The following is a 27062-nucleotide window of genomic DNA, read 5'->3' as shown; positions in this document are numbered from 1 at the left end:
ACATTTCAGCAACACAGCGGTTACTGTTTTTTTCTAAACGCAGGAGCTGAGTGCTATCAATAATATATAAAAACAGAAAAATGCTGCAAACACTCATCAAGTCAGGCAGCGACTGTGGATAGAGAAACAGGGTTAACTGGGATACTGTCCGGAGCATTATCCTGAGACATGGTTGATTGACCCTTGGCATTCAGAGCCTCCTTCCTTCATGCAGAGTATGTGTCTGACCATTGAAGTGTCTTCCCCCTGATACCCATTGGCTTCAGATAGAGTCATAGAGTCATACTGAGTGGAAACAGGCCCTTCAGCCCAACTTGCCCACACCGGCAAACAAGTCCCAGCTAAACTAGTCCCACCTGCCTGCGCTTGGCCCATATCCCTCCAAACCTGTCCTATCCATGTACCCGTCTAACTGTCTCTTAAACGTTGGGATAGTCCCAGCCTCATCTACCTCCTCTGGCAGCTTGTTCCATACACCCACCACCCTTTGCGTGAAAAAGGTACCCCTCAGGTTCCTATTAAATCTTTTCCCCTTCACCTTTAACTTATGTCCTCAAGTCCTCAACACTATTTGATTGTATGCACCTTGGCCAGGAACCCGTAGGTAGTGGTTTGCTCATGTTGATGGTGTTCTTGTCCTCTGAGCCAGTCTGCATATTTGCCAAGTATTGCTAGAACACCCCAGGCACTTAACTGGATTTAACTTTATAGACTGGTACACACAACACCTATGTCAGTAATGGGGGGAATGAAGTCATGGCTTGTGTTACGTTCATTGATTTCATTAGGAATTGATTTAAACAACATAGAAACATAGAAACATAGAAAATAGTTGCAGGAGGAGCCCATTCGGCTCTTCGAGCCAGCACCGCCATTCATTGTGATCATGGCTGATCATCCACAATCAGTAACCTGTGCCTGCCTTCTCCCCATACCCCTTGAATCCACTAGCCCCTCGAGCTCTATCTAACTCTCTTTTAAATTCATCCAGTGAATTGGCCTCCACTGCCTTCTGTGGCAGTGAAATCCACAAATTCATTACTCTTTGGGTGAACCATCGGCTAATTATCCAGGATATGACGCCAAGACCTTCATGATTCAGGCTGCATAGTTGGCGCAGCGGTAGAGTTGCTGCCTTACAGCGTCAGAGACCCGGGTTCGATCCTGACTACGGACGTTTTACGTTCTCCCCATGATCACGTGGGTTTTCTCCTAGATCTTCAGTTCCCTCCCACACTCCAAAGACGTACAGGTTTGTAGGTTAATTGGCTTGATATAAATTTAAATAGTCTGTCTGAAGAAGGGTCTCAACTCGAAACGTCACCCGTTCCTTCCCTCCAGAGATGCTGTCTGTCCCGCTGAGTTACTCCAGCATTTTGTGTCTATCTTCCATTTAAACCAGCATCTGCAGTTCTTTCCTACATAAATTGTCCAAAGTGTGTTAGGATAGTGTTATCATATCATATCATATACATACAGCCGGAAACAGGCCCTTTCGGCCCTCCAAGTCCGTGCCGCCCAGTGATCCCCGTACATTAACACTATCCTACACCCACTAGGGACAATTTTTTTTAAACATTTACCCAGCCAATTAACCTACATACCTGTATGTCTTTGGAGTGTGGGAGGAAACCGAAGATCTCGGAGTAAACCCACGCAGGTCACGGGGAGAACGTACAAACTCCTTACAGTGCAGCACCCGTAGTCAGGATCGAACCTGAGTCTCCGGCGCTGCATTCGCTGTAAAGCAGCAACTCTACCGCTGCGCTACCGTGCCGCTACCGTGCCACCGTGCGCTAACGCTACCGTGTTACTGTGCAAGGGTGCGGGGATCACTGGTTAGCGCGGACACGGTGGGCTGAGAGGGCGCTTTAGTTTAGTATCTCTAAACTAAACTAAACTAAACTAAACTAAACTAAACAATAGAATGAATGATTTCCATCAGTGTCAAAATCAGAGCTGAATTTCCCCCCTCGACTCCATTCAAGGACCACTCGTCCCTTCCCACCCAAACCACCCCCTCCCCAGGTACTTTCCCCTGCAACCACAGGAGATGCAACACCTGTCCCTTTACCTCCCTCCTCGACTCCATCCAAGGACCCAAACAGTCTTTCCAGGTGAGGCAGAGGTTCACCTGCACCTCCTCCAACCTCATCTACTGTATTCGCTGTTCCAGGTGTAAACTTCTCTACATCAGTGAGACCAAGCGCAGGCTCGGCGATTGTTTCGCTGAACACCTCCGCTCAGTCCGCTTTAACCAACCTGATCTCCCGGTGGCTCAGCACTTCAACTCCCCCTCCTATTCCCAATCTGACCCAAAGGAAGGATATAGGTGGAGACAGGAAGACAGTGGGGGAGGGGAAGAGAGGGTATATATATATATATATGTGTGTGTGTGTATATATATATATGTATATATATACGTATGTGTGTGTGTGTGTGTGTGTGTGTGTATATATGTGTATATATAATATATATATATACATATATATACACACACATACACACACACACGTGTGTGTGTGTGTGTGTGTGTGTGTGTGTGTGTGTGTGTGTGTGTGTGTGTGTGTGTGTGTGTGTGTGTGTGTGTGAGTGTGTGTGTGTGTGTGCGCACGGTCTATTTCTAAAACATTTTACAGCCTGTCCCATGATGAACAATTAATTTTTCTATTCTCAAATATGTTCTGAACCACAAAGACTTGTGCACATGGGTTTAATGAGGGATAATGAGTGGAGCAAGACAAATCCTTCAATGTAATATTTTGGCAAAATGATGACAATTGAGTCGAGGTTGCTGCTCAGATGAGTTGGATTATTGAGGGGGATAGCTTGACTATTGGAACACTCCCTCTCATCGTGTTGCAAAGTACCAAATGCAAGAGTACTGTACCAGTTATCCACAGGACAAACGTGATGATTCTGCACTGCCACCACATACCTGCGCAAAAGAAAAATCAGAGATCAGTTAGTCAACTGATCAATTAATCAACGCCGTGTTAATCGTAGTTCAAAAATACCTGATGAGGACTGCTTATGATGACAATTAGAATATTCTAGTTTGCCAATACACAATTGAACAAGAAAAACCCATTCAACCCAAGAAACCTATTCCATCACTCAGTTATTTACTTGACATGTATTTAAACTTCATCTAACCACCTTGGACCTACAAGCCATGTCAGAATGCCAGAGTGTCAGGGGTTATGGGGAGAAGGCAGGAGAATGGGGTTGAGGGGCAAGGATAGATCTGCCATGATTGAATGATGGAGTAGGCCTGATGGACTGAATGGCCTAAATCTGGCCCTATAACTCATGAACTTATGAATAGCTTGTTTTATTGGAAGGAGATGTAGAACTTGAGGTAGACAGACATGTAGGAAGGAACTGCAGATGCTGGTTTACATCGAAGACACAAAATGCTGGAGTAACTCAGCGGGACAGGCGTGACGTTTCGGGTCGAGACCCTTCTTCAGACTGAGAGTCAGGGGGGAGGGAAACTAGAGATATTGAAGGCTAAGGTGTGAAAACGACAGATCAAAGCAGACGATCAAGGAAATATAGAATGAGAAAATAACTGCAGATGCTGGTACAAATCGAAGGTAAACGTCACCCATTCCTTCTCTGCTGAGATGCTGCCTGACCTGCTGAGTTACTCCAGCATTTTGTGAATAAGGAAATATAGAATGGTTCATTGTAGGCTAAGGGGAAGGTGACAATGAGGCATACAATCAGTAAAATTGATCAGGACTGTGAAACTATTTGGAGAACTGGGGTGGGGGAGGGACGGAGAGGGAGGGAAAGTAAGGGTTACTTTTAGAGGAAATTTAGAGGAACCAATAGTCATACTGCTGGGTTGTAAGCTGCCCAAGCAAAATATGAGGTGCTGTTCCTTAACTCCACTTGAGGTGTTGAGTGGTGAGTAGATGGGAGAAAGGAAAACTTTAGATATCGTGTAAGGAACTGCATCCTGAAGATACTTCAGAACAACGGTCTCGTCTAATTTGAAGGTTATACCCTCTTATTGAGGAGTTCACCACAAGTTCAACCTTTCAATTGTTTACACATTAAACAAATCAGAACACCCATATGGCTTGGAGGGCTTTAATTAAAGCGTTAATGGTAATTTGTCTGTAAACACTGAGCTACTGACCAATTCTGGCTGTGATTATGTGAGGCAGCAAAACTCGAATCATTTTTCGTATTGCATAAATTCAGTTCTGCAGTTGTATCAGCATCTTTTCTGCACAAAACATTCTGTTCTGGAAGGAGTATCATGTCCTATTGATATCACAATATCAACTCAGCTCAGCTGTATCGTTTGACTCAATGTCAGAGTGCTGTATGTTCAAATGTAATGACTGACCAAGCCCTTAGCACAGTGGTCAAAAAGGGCTGCATTCCTACTTAAGGCTGGTTATTTACCTTGTTGCCATTTGTGGGAACAAGGGCAAATTAGTTGCCATGTTTGCTCACATTACACGCAATGGCTGCACTTTAAAGCCTTGCATTATGAAGTGACTCAACATGTGCCAAAGTATTCTGCAACCAATGAGTATATTTGGAATTGAAGTTATCATTGTAACGTACTTCAATAATTAGCGTATTGAGGTGTCCTTTGATGTGAAACCTGCCAAGTTAATGTAAGGAAGGAACTGCAGATGCTGGTTTACACTGAAGATAGACACAAAATGCTGGAGTAACTCAGCGGGACTGGCGGAATCTCTGGAGAGAAAGAATGGGTGGCGAATAAGGGGTAGGCCATTTAGAACGGAGATGAGGAAGAACTTTTTCAGTCAGAGAGTGGTGAAGGTGTGGAATTCTCTGCCTCAGAAGGCAGTGGAGGCCAGTTCGTTGGATGCTTTCAAGAGAGAGCTGGATAGAGCTCTTAAGGATAGCGGAGTGAGGGGGTATGGGGAGAAGGCAGGAACGGGGTACTGATTGAGAGTGATCAGCCATGATCGCATTGAATGGCGGTGCTGGCTCGAAGGGCTGAATGGCCTACTCCTGCACCTATTGTCTATTGTCTATTGTTTCGGGTGGAGACCCTTCTTCAGAGTTCCTCGGTCTGAAGATGGGTCTCAATCCGAGATGCCACCCATTCCTTCCCTCCAACAATGCTGCCTGTCCCGATGAATTACTCCACCATTTTGTGTCTATCTAAGTTAATGTAAGTCCTAATTCAGTTCCAGCTAATTATTCTTGAGTTCAGAAGTCTGTCACCATCTGTAACTACATTAGGGTTTTTCAAATGGAAGCATTTTATTTTAGAAAGCTGGAACGAAGCCAAGGAAAATAAAATGGAAAATCCTTCTGAAGCTGAAAATCTGAAGTAAAAACAGACACTGCCAGATATAGATAGCTACAGGTCAGAGTACACCTGTCCTGCTGAGTGTTATCATCAGTTTCTAGTTTTACTGCAAATAAAATAAAGTTAGCTTTAAATGAAAATGTTGGTATGTTTTATTTATTTCTGGTTACCATAGAAATCAATGAAAGCAAAGCAATTTAAGTTTACATTCCTATTTCCTTTAGGACTAGGAGTGGTGTAGTTCTGGCTGGCTTGCTGTAAAAATGATTCAACCATTGTCTAAAGTTTTCATAGTTGCAGGTTAATGTTAGAGTCAGGAATGCAATCTGGTATAGTCTGTTCTTTGACAGGATAGCACGCAAACGAAGCTTTTCACTGCACCTCGGTACACGTGACAATACACAAACTAAACTAAACTAAACATGCAGAAAGATCATTACACTAGGGCAAAGTTTATACTATTTGCCCTGTGACCATGTGGGTCCATTGGTTTCTTCCCACATCTCAAAGACATGGACAGGGGAGGTTTGGAGGGTACGAGCCAAATGCGGGCAGGTTGGACTAGCGTAGATGGGGCATATTGACCGGCATGGGCAAGTTGGGCAGAAGGGCCTTTTTCTGTGCTGTACGACTCTCTAACATGTTGGTTGGTAAGTTCTACACATTGCCCTTGAAGTCTCTGGGTGGTAGGAGAATCAGGATGGAGTTGATGGCTAAGTGAAAGTGGGAGAGGTTACAGGGGAAAGTGTGGGGAATGGGATTGATGGGATTGTTCGGAGAGGATGACCTTCAACGTTTTAATAAATTAATAAAGAATGTAATTATTTCACAAAATGCTGGAGTAACTCAGCAGGTCAGGCAGCATCTCAGGAGAGAAGGAATGGGTGACGTTTCGGGTCAAGACCCTTCTTCAGACTGATGTCAGGGGGGCGGGACAAAGGAAGTTTCCGCGCTGTATCTCTAAAGTCAAATCTAAAGTAAAGCTGTTCCCAGGAAAACCTATCTTTCATGTAATAGATCTAAGGGTATTCATATTTAGGCAGGCATCACATCAGCAAATCTAAATACTGACCCTCCTCTACCGATTATCCATGACTTAAGATAAAGGTGCAGCACACAAATGAGGACCAGAATGTTGCTGGACCTCCAAACAATCGAGGGATGACTGCTTATTTAACCCAGAGGTCAATAATTACTTTCAGAGCTACTTCTAACGAGCGCACATATTTCTCTTCACTTTCTCCACCTGAATTTTTTTCCGTTCAGAATAAGCAAAATTTCACAGAGAATTTTAAAAGGATTGATTGACACCAGAAACTGCCGGCCTTAACAAGAATGCCAGGAGAGCTGAGCACAGAGCTACTCACACTGCCCACTTTCCACGAGCATTGTGATCACCAAAGTTATAATGAAATGGTATAAAGGCAGACCACCACTAATAGCTAAAAGGAAGGAAGCTTTATCGAGCCTGACGACATGTGTTCCATTGGTACAGGACAAAGGTAAAATTTTAAAGGCATAATAAGCCCCTGTTCCGTCCCTTCCCCCCCCCCCCCCACCCCCTCCCCCTCCCCCACCCCCTCCCCCTCCCCCTCCCCCCCTCCCCCACCACCCACATTCCTTCCTCTAGCTGCATTAGTTGTAACTTTTCAATCCTTTTGTCTTACACGTTCTGTGTTTCTTTTCATCTCTAATCTTTGTCCAACCATCTGCCTACCGCATCTGAAGAAGGGTCCCGACCGAAACGTCACCCATACCTTTTTCTCCAGAGATGCTGCCTGACCCGCTGAGTTACTCCAGCACTTTGTGTCTTTTTTTTTGTTGTAAACCAGCTTCTACATTTTTTTTTCTATAATAAGCTCCATCCTCTCTGTTAAGTTCCCTGAACAAACATAAAACGGATTGTATCTATATTTAAAAGGACAAAATATTGTCAGCCCTTGAGAAAAAGAACAGGCTAGTAGCATAAATTGGGTGGTTCTTTCAAACAGTTTGCATAGAGCTTGTGGTTTGAATGCTTCTTACGCGTTCTTTGACCCTGACAGCACAAACGAATGTTGTGTGGAAAAAAAAAATCCTTTTTCCTATGAACTTAATAAAGAATGTAAGATAAACACATCTATATACTCGTACATCTTGTTTGTGACCGAACTTCAGCCAAAACGGTACACGATAGCGTGACAATTTTAGGCCCACCTTCCTCACCATTGTTCCCTTTAGTGATAATGCAAGTGGTTTTATTGAAATCGGAGTTATATTTTTAATGTTATTCACATTTTAAAGTTTAAAAGGAGGGGAGGGGAGGAGGGAGGAGGGAAGGGGGGAGAAGGGAGAGGGGAGGGGGGGTTGAGGAGAGAGGGGAGGAGGGGTTGAGGAGAGGGGGGGAGGGAAGGGGGAGAAGGGAGAGGGGAGGGGGGGTTGAGGAGAGAGGGGAGGGGGGAGGGAGGAGGGAAGGGGGGAGAAGGGAGAGAGGAGGGGGGGTTGAGGAGAGAGGGGAGGAGGGGTTGAGGATAGGGGGGGGAGGATAGGGTGCAGCACCAATGCAGGAGAGGTTTGGGCCCAACGGGTCCACTTTGTCTAGTTTACACTAAATGTGTACGTTTTAGATTTACACTAAAAGGTGCCACTGCGGAGCAGCGGTAGAGTTGCTGCCTTAAGCCCCTGTCCCACTTAGGCGATTGTTTAGGCGACTACAGGTGACCAGGCCGCCGGGGTGTCGCCTGTACGGTCGTGAGTCGTCTCCAAAGAGTCGTAGCGTTTTTCCGGTCGCCGCTGGATTTTGAAATGTTTACAAAAATTCGGCGACTGTTGGTTTGACGCTGATGATCGTAGCTTGACGTTTCCTGACGGGGGCGCTGTCGTAGGTTGTCGCCAGGTGATGTGGGTTGTCGCTGGTGCTGACTTCGGTGAATTCCATTGGCGACTGCCTACGTCAACCGGCGACAGGTACCGGCGTCAAAACCGGAGGGCAAAATGATGTGAATTGTCTTCAGTTGTCGTCGAAAGGATCGTAGCTTGTCGCGGCTAGACGTAGGTTGACTTCAGTTGACGTAGGTTGTCGCCTGCGAGGTCGTAGGTTGTCATAGCTGCGGTCGTAGGTGGACGTCCTAAGTCGCGACGATTGGGTCGGCGGTTGTCGGTAGCTTGCCGTAGCTTGACGTGGACTAGGTGGTAGGTTGTTGTAGCTTGTCGTAGACATTGTCGTAGGGGGAGGTCCAGTCACCGGTTTTTCGGCGATCTGCTACGACTATGACAGTCGCCTAAAAAATCACCTAAGTGGGACAGGGGTTTTACAGCGCCAGAGACCCGAGTTCGATCCTGACCTCAGGTGCTGTCTGTATGGAGTTTGCACGTTCTCCCTGTGACTGTGTGGGTTTCCTCCGGGTGCTCCGGTTTCCTCCCACATTCCGATGACGTGCAAGTTTGCAGGTTAATTGGCTTCTGTAAATTTCCCCTAGTGTGTGGGATAGAACTAGTGTACTTGTGATGGTTGGTCGGCATGGACTCTGCGGGCCGAAGGGCCTGTTTTCTCGCTGTATTTCTAAACTTCGAAAGAGAAGCAAGTGCCGGATATTGAAATCTGCTGAAATAGTTTGAAACCAGAAATTTCTTTGGTGATGGGCACATAATCCCATTCACAGAAAAATTATAGGACACAGAGTCATTGAAAAATCACAGCACAGAAGGAAGCTTTTTGATACATTGCATATATGTTGGTCATTAAAAGGGTGGATGGCTCAATTCCATCCCCCAGTGCAGGTTCCATAACTATGCAGGGCACAGATGAACAACTGCACTTCATGTTCAAGTATGCTCTAAATGTGAGAACTTCTCTTCCACCACTCTTTGAAGCAGGGAGTTCCAGATCAATGCCGTGTTCATGTTGAAAAAATGTTTCCTCCTCTCCTACCCTCATCCGCCCATCAATTACTTTAAACCGATACCACTAGGGTTGCCAACCGTCCCATAATAGTCGGGACATCCCGTACTTTGGGCTAAATTGGTTTGTTCAATACGGGACCGCCCTTGTCCCGTTTTAGGCCCGGACGCTGTAGGCCTGGACACTGTAGGCCCGGACGCTGTAGGCCCCGACGCTGTAGGCCTGGACGCTGTAGGCCCCGACGCTGTAGGCCTGAACACTGTAGGCCCCGACGTTGTAGGCCTGGACTCTGTAGACCCCGACGCTGTAGGCCTGGACACTGTAGGCCCGGACACTGTAGGCCCCAACGCTGTAGGCCTGGACACTGTAGGCCCGGACACTGCAGGCCCGGACACTGTAGGCCCGGACACTGTAGGCCCCAATGCTGTAGGCCCCAACGCTGTAGGCCCGGATACTTTATGCCCGGACACTGTAGGCCCGGACACTGTAGGCCCGGACACTGTAGGCCCCAACGCTGTAGGCCCCGACACTGTAGGCCCGGACACTGTAGGCCCGGACACTGTAGGCCCAGACACTGTAGGCCCCGACGCTGTAGGTCCCGACAGTTTAGGTCCCAACACTCTAGGTTTCCGACATTTTAGCTCCAGACAGTCTAGGCCCGGGGGCCTGGGTGCTGCCTAACAGAGGTTGCTTAGCAACCCGCCTCCCGGCCCGGGCGGCCGCCATTGGTGGAGCGGGAGCACGTGGCCGTGTTGTGTGTCGTCACGTGGGGCACGGGACGGTGACATCACCTTGTCCCGTATTTGAGAGTGAGGAAGTTGGCAACCCTAGATACCACCTAATTATCCGACAGCCCCAAGTTTCCTGAATTGTACGAGGTTCAATTGGTCTCGGGATGTTCACTTTGCCTGCATTTCAACCACCTTCATCACAAGGAGTATGGTCTGTCGATGCTCCTCATCCATCTCCCTGCTGCAATTAGTTAGCTGAGTTCCAGTATAATGATAAGCATGGCGCCAAGTAGAAGTCACTATCTGAATTCTCAACATCAAATTCCAGTGTCTGCACCATTCTGGGCAACCCCCCAGAAAGATGACTATTTGTTTTATTATGTGCTGGATATTTCACGGCCTAATTTGTTTTTCTTCCTTGTTTTCCGCAAAGAGGATAAAATAGAGGGGAAATACGAGAGCAAATGATAACAACAGGAAGCCTACGTCAGTCACGTTGTGAGGAGATGTGTCAGGGATTTTAGATTTAGACTTCAGAGATACAGTGACGAAACACCCCAGAGTCCACACCCAACCAGCGAGCACAATTTAACAACAGGCAATAGGTGCAGGAGGCCATTCGGCCCTTCGAGCCAGCACCACCATTCAATCATTCTGATCATTCTCAATCAGTACCCCGTCCCTGCCTTCTCCCCATACCCCCTGGCTCCGCTATCCTTAAGAGCTCTATCTAGCTCTCTCTTGAATGCATTCAGAGAATTGGCCTCCACTGCCTTCTGAGGCAGAGAATTCCACAGATTTACAACTCTCTGACTGAAAAGGTTTTGCCTCATCTCCGTTCTAAATGGCTCTGAAATTCTCTGGCTATGTTTCACACATTTGCCATTGACGAAGCAGAGTCTTGCAATAACCTATTCTGGGCCTCTTTGATTTGTGTAATTCATTATGGTGAATTTGTTAGGAATGTTTATTTGGTTGTAAACCCTTGATGAGAGAGGTTATTGCCAACCATTTCACTGAGTGTTTTATTTATTTCAAATGGTCAAAGTGGGCAGCACACTGTTGCAGCTGGTAGAGCTGCAGCCTCACAGTGCCAGAGGCCCAGGTTCGATCCTGACTTCGGTTGGAGTATGCATGTTCTCCCCTGTAACCGTGTGGGTTTCCTCTAGTGCTCTGATTTCCTCACACTTCCCAAGGAATAGCTTGCCCCTATAACATTACTCCTGGTATGTAAGGGAGTGGGAAAGAAAGTGGGATAACATGAAACTAGTGTGAACACGTGATCAATGGTCAGCGTGGACTCGGTGGGTCGAACGTCATTTTTTCATGCTATGTCTCAAAACTAAACTAAGCATGTAGGGTAGATAGTACAAGCAATTGTATGATGATGTTCATTATTTTCTTACCGTGATAAAAATTCTATTAAGAAACAATACAATAACAATGGGTCTGAGTGGATGAAAGTCAATAGAGCTTACTAATTCTCACAAAGACATCATTCCACATGCTACAAAATTCATTACGCCAAATACCAGACCTCATTAATCCCCCTAACATATCAGGAAAACCTTTATAGTTTGAGCATCTGGTAAGGGACCAAGATTCAAGCACTGAGTTCTCTCACTGCTGATTAATACTTAGGCAGGTTGGCACAGTGGCACAGCGGTAGAGTTGTTGCCAGAGAGAACTTGCAGCGCCGGAGATCCGGGTTCGATCCCAACTACGGGTGCTGTCTGTACGGAGTTTGTACATTCTCCCCGTGACCTCGTGGGTTTACTCCGAGATCTTCGGTTTCCTCCCACACACTTTGGGTTGTTTTTAAATGTGCTATACAAATAAAATTGGCTTGACTTGACTTGACTCCAAAGACGTACAGGTATGTAGGTAAATTGGCTTGGTAAATGTAATTTTTTTTTAAAAATTATTTTTAGAGATACAGCGCGGAAACAGGCCCTTCGGCCCACCGGGTCCGTGCCGCCCAGCGATCCCCGCACATTAACACTATCCTACACACACTAGGGACAATTTTTACATTTAATTAACCCAGCCAATTAACCTGTACGTCTTTGGAGTGTGGGAGGAAACCGAAGATCTCGGAGAAAACCCCCGCAGGTCACGGGGAGAACGTACAAACTCCGTACAGACGGCGCCCGTAGTCGGGATCGAACCTGAGTCTCCAGCGCTGCATTCGCTGTAAGGCAGCAACTCTACCACTGCGCCACCGTGCCGCCCTAGTGTGTGTGTAGAAATTGTCCCTCGTGTGTGTTGGATAGCGTTAATATGCGGGGATCGGTGGTCGAAGGGCCTGTTTCCGCGCTGTATCACTAAATTAAACTAAAGGAAGCATTTCAGATAAGTGACAACAGCTGCATCAATTAAATCAGTGTCGCATCACTGTGGTGCAGCAAACACTTGTGAAGTCTTCAGAATTTTATGGCATTGATTGTGAATTCTACGAGGGTAAATTTCTGTTGCCCAAATGGCCACAATGTGGGGATTACCTTAACTGTAAGGTGTAATCCACAGTGTTTCTTTAACATTGGAGTCTGCACTGGGCGATGGAATTGTGCCATCCAGCCCTTTTTATGACCAATATACATGCAATTTATCAAAAAGCCTCCTCCTGGGTTGTGACTTTTCAATGAGCATTGTCTCTCAAGCACTGATCACCAGGGATCTCATTGCCCTGGGATATGTTTAATAATATTCAGCCTTAACATATACTGACTACGGTGAGAGGCATTGCACACATTGCAGCCGTATCGAACTTCTACCATCAGGCAGACGATACAAGGCCTTCTACGCCCGGACCTCCAGACTCAGGAACAGCTTCATCCCCAGGGCCATAGCTGCTATGAACCAGTCCTACTGAGCCGGATGGTCACATCGCACAGTGAACCGGCACAGATCTACTTGCACTTTATTCTGTTTAAAAACGGTTTCTAATTTTGTTTCATTGGGTTGTCTAAATTTATACTGATTAGCTAATTAATTTATTGCATCGTATGGGAGGCGCATTCCCAATCTCGCTGTACCCCTGTACAATGATAATAAAGATATATTGTATTGTATTGTATTGTATTGTATCACAACTCCAGCCACCCAGATACAGTATAAGAAAATAACTGCAGATGCTGGTACAAATCGATTTATTCACAAAATGCTGGAGTAACTCAGCAGGTCAGGCAGCATCTCGGGAGAGAAGGAATGGGTGACGTTTCGGGTCGAGGCCCTTCTTCTGTTCTCAGCTGTTGTTGGTGTAGAGTTTGCAAGCGCTTCCCTCTCACCAAATAGTTTTTATGGGGTGTTTCAGTTTGTTTTCACATCCCAAAGACATGTTTGTTGTTAGGAAAATTATCCCTACTGTAGACGGATGGTAAGAGAAGCTCGAGAGTTCATTGGCATTTGTGAGAGAAAAAGGGTTAATGGAATTAAAGGGTGTTGGTCTGGGGCAAGCATCTGCATAGTGGCTGAATGGCCGTCTTCTGTGCCAGAACTATGTCAGAGCTATATCTAACTCAACTTTGCTTCAGAGTGCTAAAAGGACACTAAGTGCTGGAATAACTCAGCGGGTCAGGCACCATCTCTGGAGAACATGGACAGGTGACATTTTGGGTCAAGACCCTTCTTCAGGCCCAATCTCGATGGAGTTTGAAGCAGGTTCCCGACCCAAAAGTCACCTGCACGTGTTTTGCGGAGATTCTGCCTGGCCCGCTGAGTTACTCCAGCACCTGGTGACCTTTTGTGTAAACCAGCATCTGCAGTTCCATGTTTCTTCATGGGGTGCACATGTATTATGGAAAAGCCTGCAACATAAACAACTTCAAGAAGGGAGTAGCCAGTTGATTCTTTGTACAGTAAAACAGACGAGGAACTGTCAATACCATAGCATACGAACAAAGTGAATTCTTTTCACTTTGAACTCTGCATGCCTGGGCTTACCGAAGGCATGTTTGTGCTGGAAGTTTCTCTCACTTCCCGTAAGTTCCACATAACGAGTGGAAGGACAATTACTTGGAGTAGCTTCAACTTCCCACAAAATACAAATGAGCTCGCTCACCTCCACAGTACAGCCAGTGCTACACATATACATTGCTTAAAAGATGATGGCTCACAGATGACACTATGTACTGTTCCATCTTACCAAGGTATTCACCATTGATGCACATTTTCCTAAACTTAATCATCTGCAATAGACAACAGACAATAGGTGCAGGAGTAGGGCATTCGGCCCTTCGAGCCAGCAACACCATTCAATGTGACCATGGCTGATCATTCTCAATCAGTACCCCGTTCCTGCCTTCTCCCCATACCCCCTGACTCCGCTATCCTTAAGAGCTCTATCTAGCTCTCTCTTGAATGCTTTCAGAGAATTGGCCTCCACTGCCTTCTGAGGCAGAGAATTCCACAGATTGACAACTCTCTGACTGAAAATGCATGATAATAATTTCAACAAACATTAATTAAACCTTCTTCAGACTAAAGAATCAGTCTGAAGATCGACCCAATTTCTTCTCTCCAGAGATGCAGCCTGTCCCACTGAGTTACTCCAGCATTTTGCGCCTATCTTCGATTTAAACCAGCATCTGCAGCTCTTTCCTACATATTGAGTACGAGTTGGGACAGCATGTTGCAGTTTACAGAGAATTAGTTAGACCACACATGAAGTGTTGTGTACAACTGTGGTTACCTGTTTCCACATGATAGGACAGATGTGATTAAGCTAGACAGGGTGCAGGAAAGATTCACGCAGAAGTTGCCAGGATTGGGTAGGCAGGGTCTGCTTTCTCTGGAGCAGAAGAGGCTGAGAAGTGGCATGATATAAGATGGCGAACGGCATAAACAGGGAAGATAGCCAGAGTCTGTTTCCCCTGGTAGAGATGTCTAACACTGGAGGGCTTGCATTTAAATGAGTGGGAGGAGATACAAAGGAAATCTGAGAGGGAGGTTTGTGATACAAGTAGTTAGTATCAGCAACGAGCTTGGCCAGAGGGGCTGGTGGAGGCAGGAATTATCACATTTAAAACACAAACGAATGAGCAAGTTATAGTGGGATATGGAATTGATGCAGGAAAGTAGGATTATTATAAACTATACCAAGTGGACCCGTTGGGCCCAAACCTCTCCTGCATTCGTGCAGCACCCTCTCCTCCCCCCATCCCCCCTCCCCTCGCCCCCCCCCTCCCTCCAGCCCCCCTCCCTCCCTCCCTCCCTCCCCCCTCCCTCCCTAGGAGATAGATTTAAACTTTAAAATGTGAATAACTTTAAAAATATAACACCGATTTCAATAAAACTTCTTCCATTAGCACCAAAGGGACGACGGTGAGTAAGGTGGGCATAGAATTGTCACGCTATCTTGTACAGTTTTGGCTGTAGTTCAGGAACAAACAAACAAACAAACAAACAAGAGTTTTAGTATATAGAATAATCGTCCCTGCATGATGGTTGGCATAAACATAGTGCACCAAATGGTGTGTTTCAATGTACAACTCTGTGACTATATATTCATTTTCATGATCTAGGCATCACTGGCAAGACCAATATTTATTGTCCACCTCCACATGCCCGCGAGCACTTGTTGGTGGGCAGACGTCTGGAACCGCAGCCGTACTGTTGTGCCTGGAGCCCTTGGAATTACATCCAGCGCAATGAATGACCAACAATATACTTCCTCCACTGCGATTTCTCCTCAAGTCTACTTGAGAAGAACTTCTCCTCCCCTCTCTTGGACGAGAGTTTAGCAACATGCTCCCTCGCTGCTCCCCCTCTGTGATTCCTCCTGCCCTCCTACTCTACGACCACGTTTTCCTTCTCTAACTTCAGATAGTTCCTCTGTCCCTCTCTTCCCCTCCCCCTTCCCAGTTCTCCCACTGTCTTCCTGTCTCCACCTATATCCTTTCTTTGTCCCGCCCCCCTGACATCAGTCTGAAGAAGGTGTCTCGATCCGAAACGTCACCCATTCCTTCTCCCCAGCGATGCTGCCTGACCTGCTGAGTTATTCCAGCATTTTGTGATACGAACAATATACTTCCATGTCAGATTTAGCCTATTTAATGCTTTTATTGTTGGACTGTGGGTGACTGAATTTCGTCCAATATTGGATGACAAATAAAGCTATCTTGAATCTTGAATCTTGAATCTTGAATCTTGACTTGGAGGGAAACCTGCAGGCGGTCGTCTTCCCATATGCCTGCAGGTTTCTTGATGGTTGAGTTCAGGTGTTGTCAGCGTGATCTGGTCCGATATCTGCAGTCCATTTTATAGATGGTACACGCTGTCACACTGTGCGTGGTATCAGAGGGGATAAATATTTACAGTAGTTGATGGGGTGAAAATTAAAGTGGGCTGCTTTACCCTGAATAGTGGTACAGGTAAGTTCTTGAAAGTAATTGGGACTGCGTTCATCCAGGTGAGTGGAGATTATTCCAGCGTGCTTGATTTGTTTCCTGATGGTAAATGGTGGAAATGCCTTGGGGTGTCATGGGCTGAGTCACACACTGTAGGTTACTGAGCTAATAACCAGCTCTAAGAACAATATTACAGATCCTCCCAGGCAGGGTTCTGCTCCCAAGAACAATTTGCAGTCGGAAATGTAGCCACGAGTCAAGAATCCCACAAGGCAGAAGATGTCTGCAGGGGTCAGTTGTCCCATAGGATTAGATAGTCATTTAAAATCTGATTTTGGGGAGGTGGATTTCACTCATTTATTGGTAAATCTTAACTGCTCTTCAGAAATTGTTGTTCTAATGAAGCTATTTTGACACTATCGGTAGATAGGGAGTTCCAGGACATAGAACCAGTGAGAAATTAGGAAATTAGGCAGGCAGTGAAGAAAGCCAATGGAATGTTGGCCTTCATAACAAGAGGAGTTGAGTACAGGAGCAAAGAGGTCCTTCTGCAGTTGTACAGGGCCCTAGTGAGACCGCACCTGGAGTACTGTGTGCAGTTCTGGTCTCCAAATTTGAGGAAGGATATTCTTGCTATTGAGGGCGTGCAGCGTAGGTTTACCAGGTTAATTCCCGGAATGGCGGGACTGTCATATGTTGAAAGACTGGAGCGACTAGGCTTGTATACACTGGAATTTAGAAGGATGAGAGGAGATCTTATCGAAACGTATAAGATTATTAAGGGGTTGGACACGTTAGAGGCAGGCAACATGTTCCCAATGTTGGGGGAGTCCAGCACAAGGGGCCACAGTTTAAAAATAAGGGGTAGGCCATTTAGAACTGAGATGAGGAAAAACTTTTTCAGTCAGAGAGTTGTGAATCTGTGGAATTCTCTGCCTCAGAAGGCAGTGGAGACCAATTCTCTGAATGCATTCAAGAGAGAGCTAGATAGAGCTCTTAAGGATAGTGGAGTCAGGGGGTATGGGGAGAAGGCAGGAACGGGGTACTGATTGAGAATGATCAGGCATGATCACATTGAATGGTGGTGCTGGCTCGAAGGGCCGAATGGCCTCCTCCTGCACCTATTGTCTATTGTCTATTGTCTATTCCCATAGGAATGGTCTCTGAGTTGGTGAAACCTACAGATGGTGATGCTCTTGATCATAGGAATGAAAGGTTTGGGAGGTCAGTGTACCCTAGACATCTATGGATGGGACCTACTGCAGCCATGGTGTATTGATATTGGGGAGGAGTGAATGCATAGGGTGGTGGATGTGTTGCCAATTGAGTTGGTTTCTTTGACTTGAAAGTTGGTGATCTACTTAAGTGTTGTGAGAGCTACACAAATCTAGGCAAGTAGAGACTATTCCAACACAGTCTTGACTTGTGCCCTGCAGCTGGTAGGTGGGATTTGGAGTCATAGAGAGAGACACGATGCAGAAATAGGCCCTTCGGCCCACCATGTCCATGCCGACCATCAACCATTCATTTGCACTAATCCGGCATCAGCCCCACTTTTTTTTTCCTCTCTACAGTCTCTCCAACTCCCCATCAGATTCTACCTCTCAACCACACACTAGGAATAAATTACAGTGGCTAAGTAATCTACCGCCCCGCAGAAGTGTTTTGATATGGGAGGAAAACAGAGGACCCACAAGCAACCTCTGCATATTAAGAGAGGAATCATTCACCACAGAATATACATGAACCTCTGTTGTAGCTAGGTACAATGGCCATGGGTTGCTCCAACAGAACACTCACACCAACGCTCAAACCCCCAAGAGGTAGATATATATTTTTAGATTTTTAGATTTAGATTTAGAGATACAGCGCAGAAACAGGCCCTTCGGCCCACCGGGTTCGCGCCGCCCAGCGTTCCCCGCACACTAACACTATCTTACACCGATTAGAGACAATTTTTACATTTTCTCCAGCCAATTAACCTACAAACCTGTACGTCTTTGCAGTGTGGGAGGAAACCGAAGATCTCGGAGAAAACCCACGCAGGTCACGGGGAGGACGTACAAACTCCGTACAGTACAGCACCCGTAGTCAGGATCGAACCTGAGTCTCCGGCGCTGCATTCGCTGTAAGGCAGCAACTCTACCGCTGCGCCAAAGCTACTTATACTGATGGTTACCCCCATGTTAACGAAGGAAGTTATCTGGCCTTGGTGTGGCTCGAATGTGCAGGTTCTCAGGAGAACCAAATGAAATTGTGCAATTATCAGCAAGCGTCCCTATTTGTGATGTTATGTTGGGAAGGAATACCACTGATGATGAAACTGGGGATGGTTGAGCCATGGTCACCAACCTGGGGAATGGTTGTGAAACGTCTTTCTGTCATATTATACCCCAGTGATACAATCATAAAATATTGGAATGATGGCAAATCTACCTAAACAAAGTACTATTATATTTCATCTGAACTTGGAATTCACTAACCTGTTGCAACATGAACATATTTGATCAACAAAGTCCCAGTAACACTTTGCAGGTACTCTTTTAATTTAATTGAAGTTAGCCCGAAACAGGCCCTTCGGCCCAACTGGCCCATGCTGACCAACATGCCCCATCTACACTAGTCCCACCTGCCTCCGTTTGGCCCATATCTAAACCTATCCTATCCATGTACCTGTCCAAATGTCTATGAACATTCACAAATACTAACATTTATAGCAATGTCGTAAACATATTTAAAAGCCAACAGAAGTTACTAGCTGTGCAAACATCCATTAAAGGATTTGGAAATCTGCTGATTTTAGTCGTGAAAAATATTTTCATGTGTTTGGACGCACCTAAAAGTCAGGTCTGGAGGACGGATATCAGATATCACTAATGTTTAGTTCAGTCCAGGTCTGAAATTAATTCAAATGATAAGTCTGAATGCTATCTATTATGTGATTAGCTTGAGATAAATACTGTGCCATTCCATGCAAAAGGTGATCCCAGCACTTCAACCCAGCAAGGCTTCACTCAGCATCTTCAGCGTGGCTGACAGCAATGATTTTCTGTGAAGTGCATTTTCAGCTATTGAGTGCATCTCATGTTACCAGGTGAAATTTGTAACCCATCACTGGGTACAAAACAAACCTCGTCATAGGTAGATAAACTTCCAAATCACATCAAGAGCGAATGCAAATCTGCATCACATCAGGAGTGTATAAGGGTGTATTTAATGTAGGTCACAGTCTAGAAGTCATGGGAGTGATTGGGCAGCACAGGGCCGCAGCTGGTCGAGCTGCTGTCCTGCAGTACCAGAGATCCAGGCGCCGGAGACCCAGATTCGATCCTGACCTCGGGTGCTGTCTATGGGGAGTTTGCACGTTCCTCCTGTGACCCCATGGGTTTCCTCCGGGTGCTCCGGTTTCCTCCCACCTCCCAAAGACGCGCGGGTTTATAGGTTAATTGGCCTCTGTAAACGACCCCGAGTGTGTGGGGAGTGGAAAAGTGGGATAACATGGAACTATTGTGAACAGGTGATCAATGGCTGGTGTGGACTAGGTGGGCTGAATGGCCTGTTTCCATGCGGTACTTATAAACTAACATTAGACATATAAATGGCATAAACAGGCATCTGACCGCACAAAGAGTGGGTATTTATTTCATAAAATGCTGGAGTAACTCAGCAGGTCAGGCAGCATCTCAGGAGAGAAGGAATGGGTGACGTTTTGTGTCGAGACCCATCTTCAGTCTGAAGAAGGGTCTTGACCTGAAATGTCACCCATTCCTTCTCTCCTGAGATACTGCCTGACCTGCTGAGTTACTCCAGCATTTTATGAAATAAATACCTTTGATTTGTACCAGCATCTGCAGTTATTTTCTTACACTGCATAAAGAGTGGGTGTCCATATCGACTGCAAGTGGCAGCTGAGTTCATTTCACAAGTGTTGTCTGTGGAAATAGCAATGACTTTGGTAATAGTACTGTCATATAAACAGTTGCAGTGACAACAATTGAAATAAGTGCCACTCAAGGACATGTCAGACACAAGATGCAGTCACTCACTGTAGCACCAACATGCACTAGGTTAACCTGCAGCATGAGTAAATTACAAAATAGATTGTATTGAGAATTGCTTCCATTGAGAGCATGTCACGGCACAGATTAAAGAGACAATAGGAAGCAGAGTAGATGATAGAAAAAGTAACAATGAGAGTTTGTAAACCATATGGAGAATAAAGGCGGTGTAGACTTGAGCAACTGTAGTGATAATATATGTAGTAGGTGACATTGATGACAGGTTATTGTGGCATTAATAACAGTACAGATCTTTGCAATATTAGTTGACCTGGTGCTATGTTAGGATGTAGTATAGAACTTATCAAACGTAGTGACTATAGCAGATGACAATAGAACTAAACACAAGCATTTGAATGTATAAATTGGTACAACAATGGTTGTCAGTGATGATGACTCATAGACCATCATAATGCACATTTCATTAAGGGCAGGATTCAGTAAAGATAGCAACAGTTTGTGACACCACAAATCATTATGAGAATAACTGACACAAGATATATTATCCAGTAGAGGTGACAGCAAGTATCAAAAATTGGTGCTGTTCTGACCATAATAAGATTAGGTGATAAAGAACAAACCTTCGCAAAGAACTAGGTGACGTTAATGACCCTGTCAAGAGTAGGTGACAATACAGATCAAATCAATGCAACCATAGAGAATTCAAAATAGTACAGATCATTTTGACTGTACAGACCAAACAACGATCAATGATAGGACAATAGGCGACAGGAGAGATATCAATAACAACAGTACGAACATTGATAAAAAACAGAACACATTGCAAACTCTGCTGAAGCCTATGTGGAAATTTAGACTGAATCCAGAGACGCAGAGAGTGCCAGAGTATCAGAACGGGCATTTTGAATCATACTACCGATAGATGACTGAACCGACAGTTTCATCTAGTGCATGTGAGGGTGCAGACCATCAAGATGGTTGGGTTACAGTGTCGTCAGCTTTCAGGACTGAATGATGGTACTGAGGACATTGAGACTAAGTGGCTGCACAATACAAACCTGACATGTGTTTTATAATGTGTAGGAAAGAATTGGAGATGCTGGTTTATATCAAAGATGGACATAAAATGCAGGAGAAACTCAGTGGAGAGAAGGAATGGCTGATGTTTCGGGTCGAGACCTTCTTCAGAGTATTCTTCTTGACCCAAAATGTCACCCATTACTTCTCTCCGGAGATGTGTTTTTATAAGACATCTTTAACAAAGCAAATGATCCATGGAACTTCAGTGGAGTAACATCAATTAAAATGACAGAAATAAGCCATGGCAGGAGATTGTGGGCTGATGATCACATATTGTTTAGAGGTAGTCTTTAAGGACTACTAGAGAGGTTTAGGTGGGGAATTTCTAGTGCATAGGTACCCGAATGGTTAACGTTTCAACATTGGAGATACTCAAAAGACTAGAAATGGCTGAGCTCAGATTCGTCAGAATAAGTAGAAGTCATTAGATAGTTCTAACATGATAACTAAGATTATTATTCATATTAATAATATTCTTTCACCTCACCTTACGATGGTCAGAACAGCACCAATTTTTGAAACGCACGGGTACTTCTACTGGATAATATATCTCGTGTCATTCTCACAATGAGCTGTAGTGTCACAAAGTGTTGCTATCTTCATTGAACCCTGCTCTCAATTTAATATGTATTCTGACTGCATTATTACAGACTGATTTGAAAAGATCGTGAGTTTTAAAGTTACATCGGACCACAATTGGACTAAATGGCAAAGGGCCATATGAGACCTGGCAACTCAAAAGTGGGCACCCATGAGACACTATTGTCCATTATGAGCAGCAGAAATGTACATCACCACAATCTATAATCTTTTATTCCCATATAGATCTCACTATACCATTACGTTAAAGCCAATGGATCAACCCTGTTTCACTGAGAAAATTAGAGGGCATGCCAAGATTAACACCGGAGTCCTAACATATTTTGACATGAATGATTTTTATTTTTTTTTAGATTTAGAGATACAGCGCGGAAACAGGCCCTTCGGCCCACCGGGTCCGCGCCGCCCAGCGATCGCCGCACATTAACACTATCCTACACACACTAGGGACAATTTTTACATTTGCCCAGCCAATTAACCTACAAACCTGTACGTCTTTGGAGTGTGGGAGGAAACCGAAGATCTCGGAGAAAACCCACGCAGGTCACGAGGAGAACGTACAAACTCCGTACAGACGGCGCCCGTAGTCAGGATCGAACCTGAGTCTCCGGCGCTGCATTCGCTGTAAGGCAGCAACTCTACCGCTGCGCCACCGTGCCGCCATACGGTGGACAATCTAATGAGAGGAGAAGGCTTCGATGCCACTCCAACCTCAACAATGGCAGGGTTTGAAGCCTTTTTGAAGCATTTGCATCAATGCTCAACCAGAAGTCCTGACAAGATGCTGTACCTCCTGACACCCTTCTCGAATAAAGTCGCTGAGTTATGCAGCATGGAAACAGGCCTTTTAGCCCAACTCATCCATGCCAGCCAAGATGTCCATCTTTGAGCTAATCCCATTTGCCTGCATTAGGCCCACATTTCTCTGAACCTAGTCCGAACCTTGTCTTAAATGGCTGTTAAACATGGTAATTCCACTGCCTCAAAGGTAGACACAAAATGCTCAGCGGGTCAGGCAGCATCTCGAGAGAGAAGGAATGGGTGACGGTTCAGGTTGAGACCCTTCTTCAGACTAAATTCTACTGCCTCTACAGCTACCTCTGACAGCTCGATCCATGCACCCACTACCCTCTGTGTGAGATAGATACTCCTCAGGTCCTTCAGGCCCCTTTTAAATCTTCCCCCTCTCACTTTAAACCTTTGCCCTCTCACTTTAAACCTTTGCCCTCTAGTTTTAGACTGCCCTATACTGGGGAAAAGACTGTGACCCAACCACCTTATCTGCATGGATTTTATATTCCTCAACCTCCTTAACTCCAGGTACAGAAAACGTCCCGGATATTCATGTTTGCTGTTTTCCACCTCACCAATGGCCAAGAAGATCTAGATATTTCTTACAAGGGCTCCAGGAATCTCCTCCCTTGCCTCCAGAGCGGTGGCAACATAGACAATGCTGAGAGCAGGTGATGGTACTGAAAATATTGAGCTTTGATGCCAGAACAGTTTATGCTCAGTGTGATGTGTTGGCTGACAGTACCAACATTTTGAATAGTAGCTGGCAGGTCACAGCATCAAGAGAAGGCATGATCCATGTGGAAAGTGGGTGTCGGTAAACCATGCTGAGAGGCATCGACAGTACCATGGGATGGTAACAAGTGTAGATCACATATGACATTGCAGTAACAGTACTGAAGGTATCAGGAGTGGCTGTCAGGATAAAGTTATTAACAATAATTCTGTGTTGAGTGTTGGTCACAATTAAAACAGCGTCAAGAGTAAATGGCCAAGTTAAAGGCAGGTGATGGTGTGAACTTTGTCAGGAACAGCTTGCGGTGAAGGCAATAAAGGTAAAAGCAATGGACAGTACCAAACCCCTTCGAGAGTGGAGGCACAAAGTGTTGGGACAACTCAGCAGGTCGGGCAGTATCTCTGGGAGAACATGGATAGGTGACATTTCGGGTCTGAGAAGGATCCCAACCTGAAACCCCCTCTATACCATGTTCTCCAGAGATGCTGCCATTATTCCAGGACTTTGTGTCCTTCAAGAATGGGTCTTGGTGTGAACTATGTTGAGTGCAAGCGACATTACGAACAACATTGAGAATAGATTGTACTACCATCCGTGCTGTATCAAGTGGAGACAACATTGTTGGGCTTTTAGGAACATATGAGAGTAGACTGTGCCCGGGTGTTGCTGACGATGCCGCAGTCTAGATGGAGCACAGGCCAATGGTGAGATTAAGGATGCAATGGCAGGAAGCAGCAGTGCACACAGCATTGACAGTGGGTGACAGTAAATTCCAATGCTGATGTAGATAACAGCACCAACGTCAAGTATAAGTGACAGTACCAATGCCAGTCCAGACTCTCAGAGTCAGTGACCAAACTGACAGTATCTGCAGGAGATGCCAGTATGAACAGTGACGGGTGACAGCACAAAGAATGACGGGAACACTTGAAGATTACTCTGGCACACAACCGACAGTATGAAGAGTAAGCAACAGTGCAGACTACGTCTAAGAGCAGGTGAACGTGCAAAGCTTATCATGGATAGGTGGTGGTTCGGGTCACTTGTGGGTATCCGGCCCAACAGTACCATGAGTAGCTGGCGGGGATGACTGTGCTGAGAACAAGTGACAGACGCCGACAGGATTGAGAGTGAGGGCCGTATTGAGAAGGATGGCAGTGTAGATCCTGTCAACCATACCAGGTGGAGATCTTGTGTAGGAAGGAACTGCAGATGCTGGTTTGCACCGAATTTAGGTGCAAAATGCTGGAGTAACTCAGCGGGATGGGCAGCAACTTTGGGGAGAAGGAATGGGTGATGTTTCAGGTCAAGACCCTTCTTCAGACTCCACAAAATGCTGGAGTAACACTGTCTGAAGAAAGGTCTCGACCCGAAACATCACCCATTCCTTCTCTCCAGAGAAGCTGCCTGACCCGCTGAGTTACTCCAGCATTTTGTGTCTATCTGGGTGCAGATCTTTCTGTGCACAGGTGACAGGGAGTGCAGGCATTATCAACGATTGCCAATGTATATACAGAGCTTGGGGTGGATTAGGAGGCAGACAGTATCGACAGCAGATGACAGTTCAAACCATGCTGGTTGTAAATGACAATGGGGACCCCATAGAGAATGGATGGGATGCAGACTTGGCTGAGTGGAGTGTAGGAGACAGCATAGAGAATACAAGCGATAAGTAGGAAGGAACTGCAGATGCTGGTTTCAACGGAAGACAGACACAAAAATCTGGAGTAACTCAGCAGGACAGGCAGCATCTTTGGCGAGAAGGAGTCAAGACCCTTCTTCAGACTGAGAGTCAGGGGAGAGGGAACGAGAGGTATAGATGGTGATTATAAAGGGAGTGTAAGAAAATAACTGCAGATGCTGGTACAAATCAAAGGTATTTATCTCACAAAATGCTGGAGTAACTCAGCAGGTCAGGCAGCATCTCAGGAGAGAAGGAATGGGTGACGTTTCGGACCCGAAAAGTCACCCATTCCTTCTCTCCTGAGATGCTGCCTGACCTGCTGAGTTACTCCAGCATTTTGTGAAATAAATACCTGTGTTTATAAAGAGATATCGAACAAATGAATGAATGAATGAATGAATGAATGAATGAATGAATGAATGAATGAATGAGTTTATTGGCCAAGTATGTGCATATACAAGGAATGTGCCTTGGTGCTCCGCTCACAAACGACAACACAAACATGCAGTTAACAATTAAGAATAGAGCAATAAACACATCAAAACAATAAGGACCATAATAACAATAAACAAAACAATCAGTCTGAAGAAGGGTCTCGACCCGAAACGTCACCCATTCCTTTTCTCCTGAGATGCTGCCTGACCTGCTGAGTTACTCCAGCACTTTGTGAATAAAAACCTTCGATTTGTACTAGCATCTGCAGTTATTTTCTTATAAAACAACAAGGATACACCATTACGGTCTGTAATGATGAAAGATATGCAACAAAAAATGATGCAATGATGAAAGATATACAAAAAAATAACGATGATTATTATAAGAAAATAACTGCAGATGCTGGTACAAATCGATTTATTCACAAAATGATGCTGGAGTAACTCAGCAGGTCAGGCAGCATCTCGGGAGAGAAGGAATGGGTGACGTTGCGGGTCGAGACCCTGATTATTAGCTGGGGACTAAGTGGAAACGAGTTACGGACAAGGATTCCCAATATCGGAATGGGGTAGCTGTGTGTAACAGAAAGTGCAGACGAGTTCGAATCCGCAGTGGGACAAAGTTTATAAACAAGATTCAGAAGCCGCCGACAGTTGCAGGGAAGAGGCAGGGGGGGGGGGGGGGGGGTAGTGACAGAGAAGTGTTAAAGGCTTTTGGCTTGTGTGGCGATGGTTGTCAGTGCTATAACGCGGAGCCGGTGCGTTTCAGTGGCGGATACTCACACGACCCACAGCGCTGTGATGGTGGAGACGGACAGGCTAATGGGAAGGATGACCCAGGCTGTCATTCCAGGGCAGACGGTGTCTGCGACTCTATGCATGTGGACGAGCTCCGCCAATCACTGTAACACAAGCCGGACCAAGGATCAGTGAGCATTCGCCGGTGCGGGCAGATGCAGGAGTAGTAGCAAGATTGCACACAGCTCTCCACGCAGTCCCACATCACTGCTTCTTTACTTTCTCTCCCCTTCCCCACTGAAATATCCCACACGGGGCTGCCAATGGCTCAGCCCTGCTTGTGGCCAGGAGGTCCGGAGTCCATGGCCGGGACAGATATAGCCCCCTCCCCTCTGCCCACCCCCCCCCCTACGCCTCCACTTACTGCCCGCCCGCCTGTGCAACACCACACCGCCTAGTACTCCAGCGACTCCTCGCTCCACTGAAACCCGCAAGCCAGCAGGAGCATCGTGGCCAGGTCCAACCCCATAGAGGGCGCCTCTGAGACCCGGGGCAGCCGGGCTGGGAGAGACTCCAGAGTGTATCCTTCGACTGCACCATGATTGAGGATCACTTAGGAAGGGTCTCGACCCGAAACGCCAGCCATTCCTTCTTAAGAATAATGGGGTAGGTCACTTAGGACTGAGATGAAGAAGAAAGAAAAAAATTCACCC

At 45.8% G+C, this 27062-nt stretch overlaps 1 protein-coding gene across 1 annotated transcript in view; it reads right to left on the bottom strand.

Annotated features, from left to right (window-relative positions):
* LOC144609985 (transmembrane protein 150A-like) overlaps window positions 1-26524 on the bottom strand; it is a 65137-nt gene extending 38613 nt beyond the window's left edge. The window contains exons 1-2 of the mRNA XM_078428404.1: window positions 26395-26524; window positions 2891-2938 (exon numbers count right to left, since the gene is read on the bottom strand). Coding sequence (XP_078284530.1) covers window positions 2891-2938; window positions 26395-26492 — 146 coding nt within the window. The 5' untranslated portion in view covers window positions 26493-26524. The remainder of the gene's footprint in view (window positions 1-2890; window positions 2939-26394) is intronic.
* Window positions 26525-27062: the final 538 nt, after the last annotated feature.

The sequence above is a fragment of the Rhinoraja longicauda genome, chromosome 35 (genome assembly GCF_053455715.1).
Source record: "Rhinoraja longicauda isolate Sanriku21f chromosome 35, sRhiLon1.1, whole genome shotgun sequence".
NCBI classification, from domain to species: Eukaryota; Metazoa; Chordata; class Chondrichthyes; order Rajiformes; family Arhynchobatidae; genus Rhinoraja; species Rhinoraja longicauda.
This window is presented reverse-complemented; position numbering and strand designations above follow the sequence as displayed.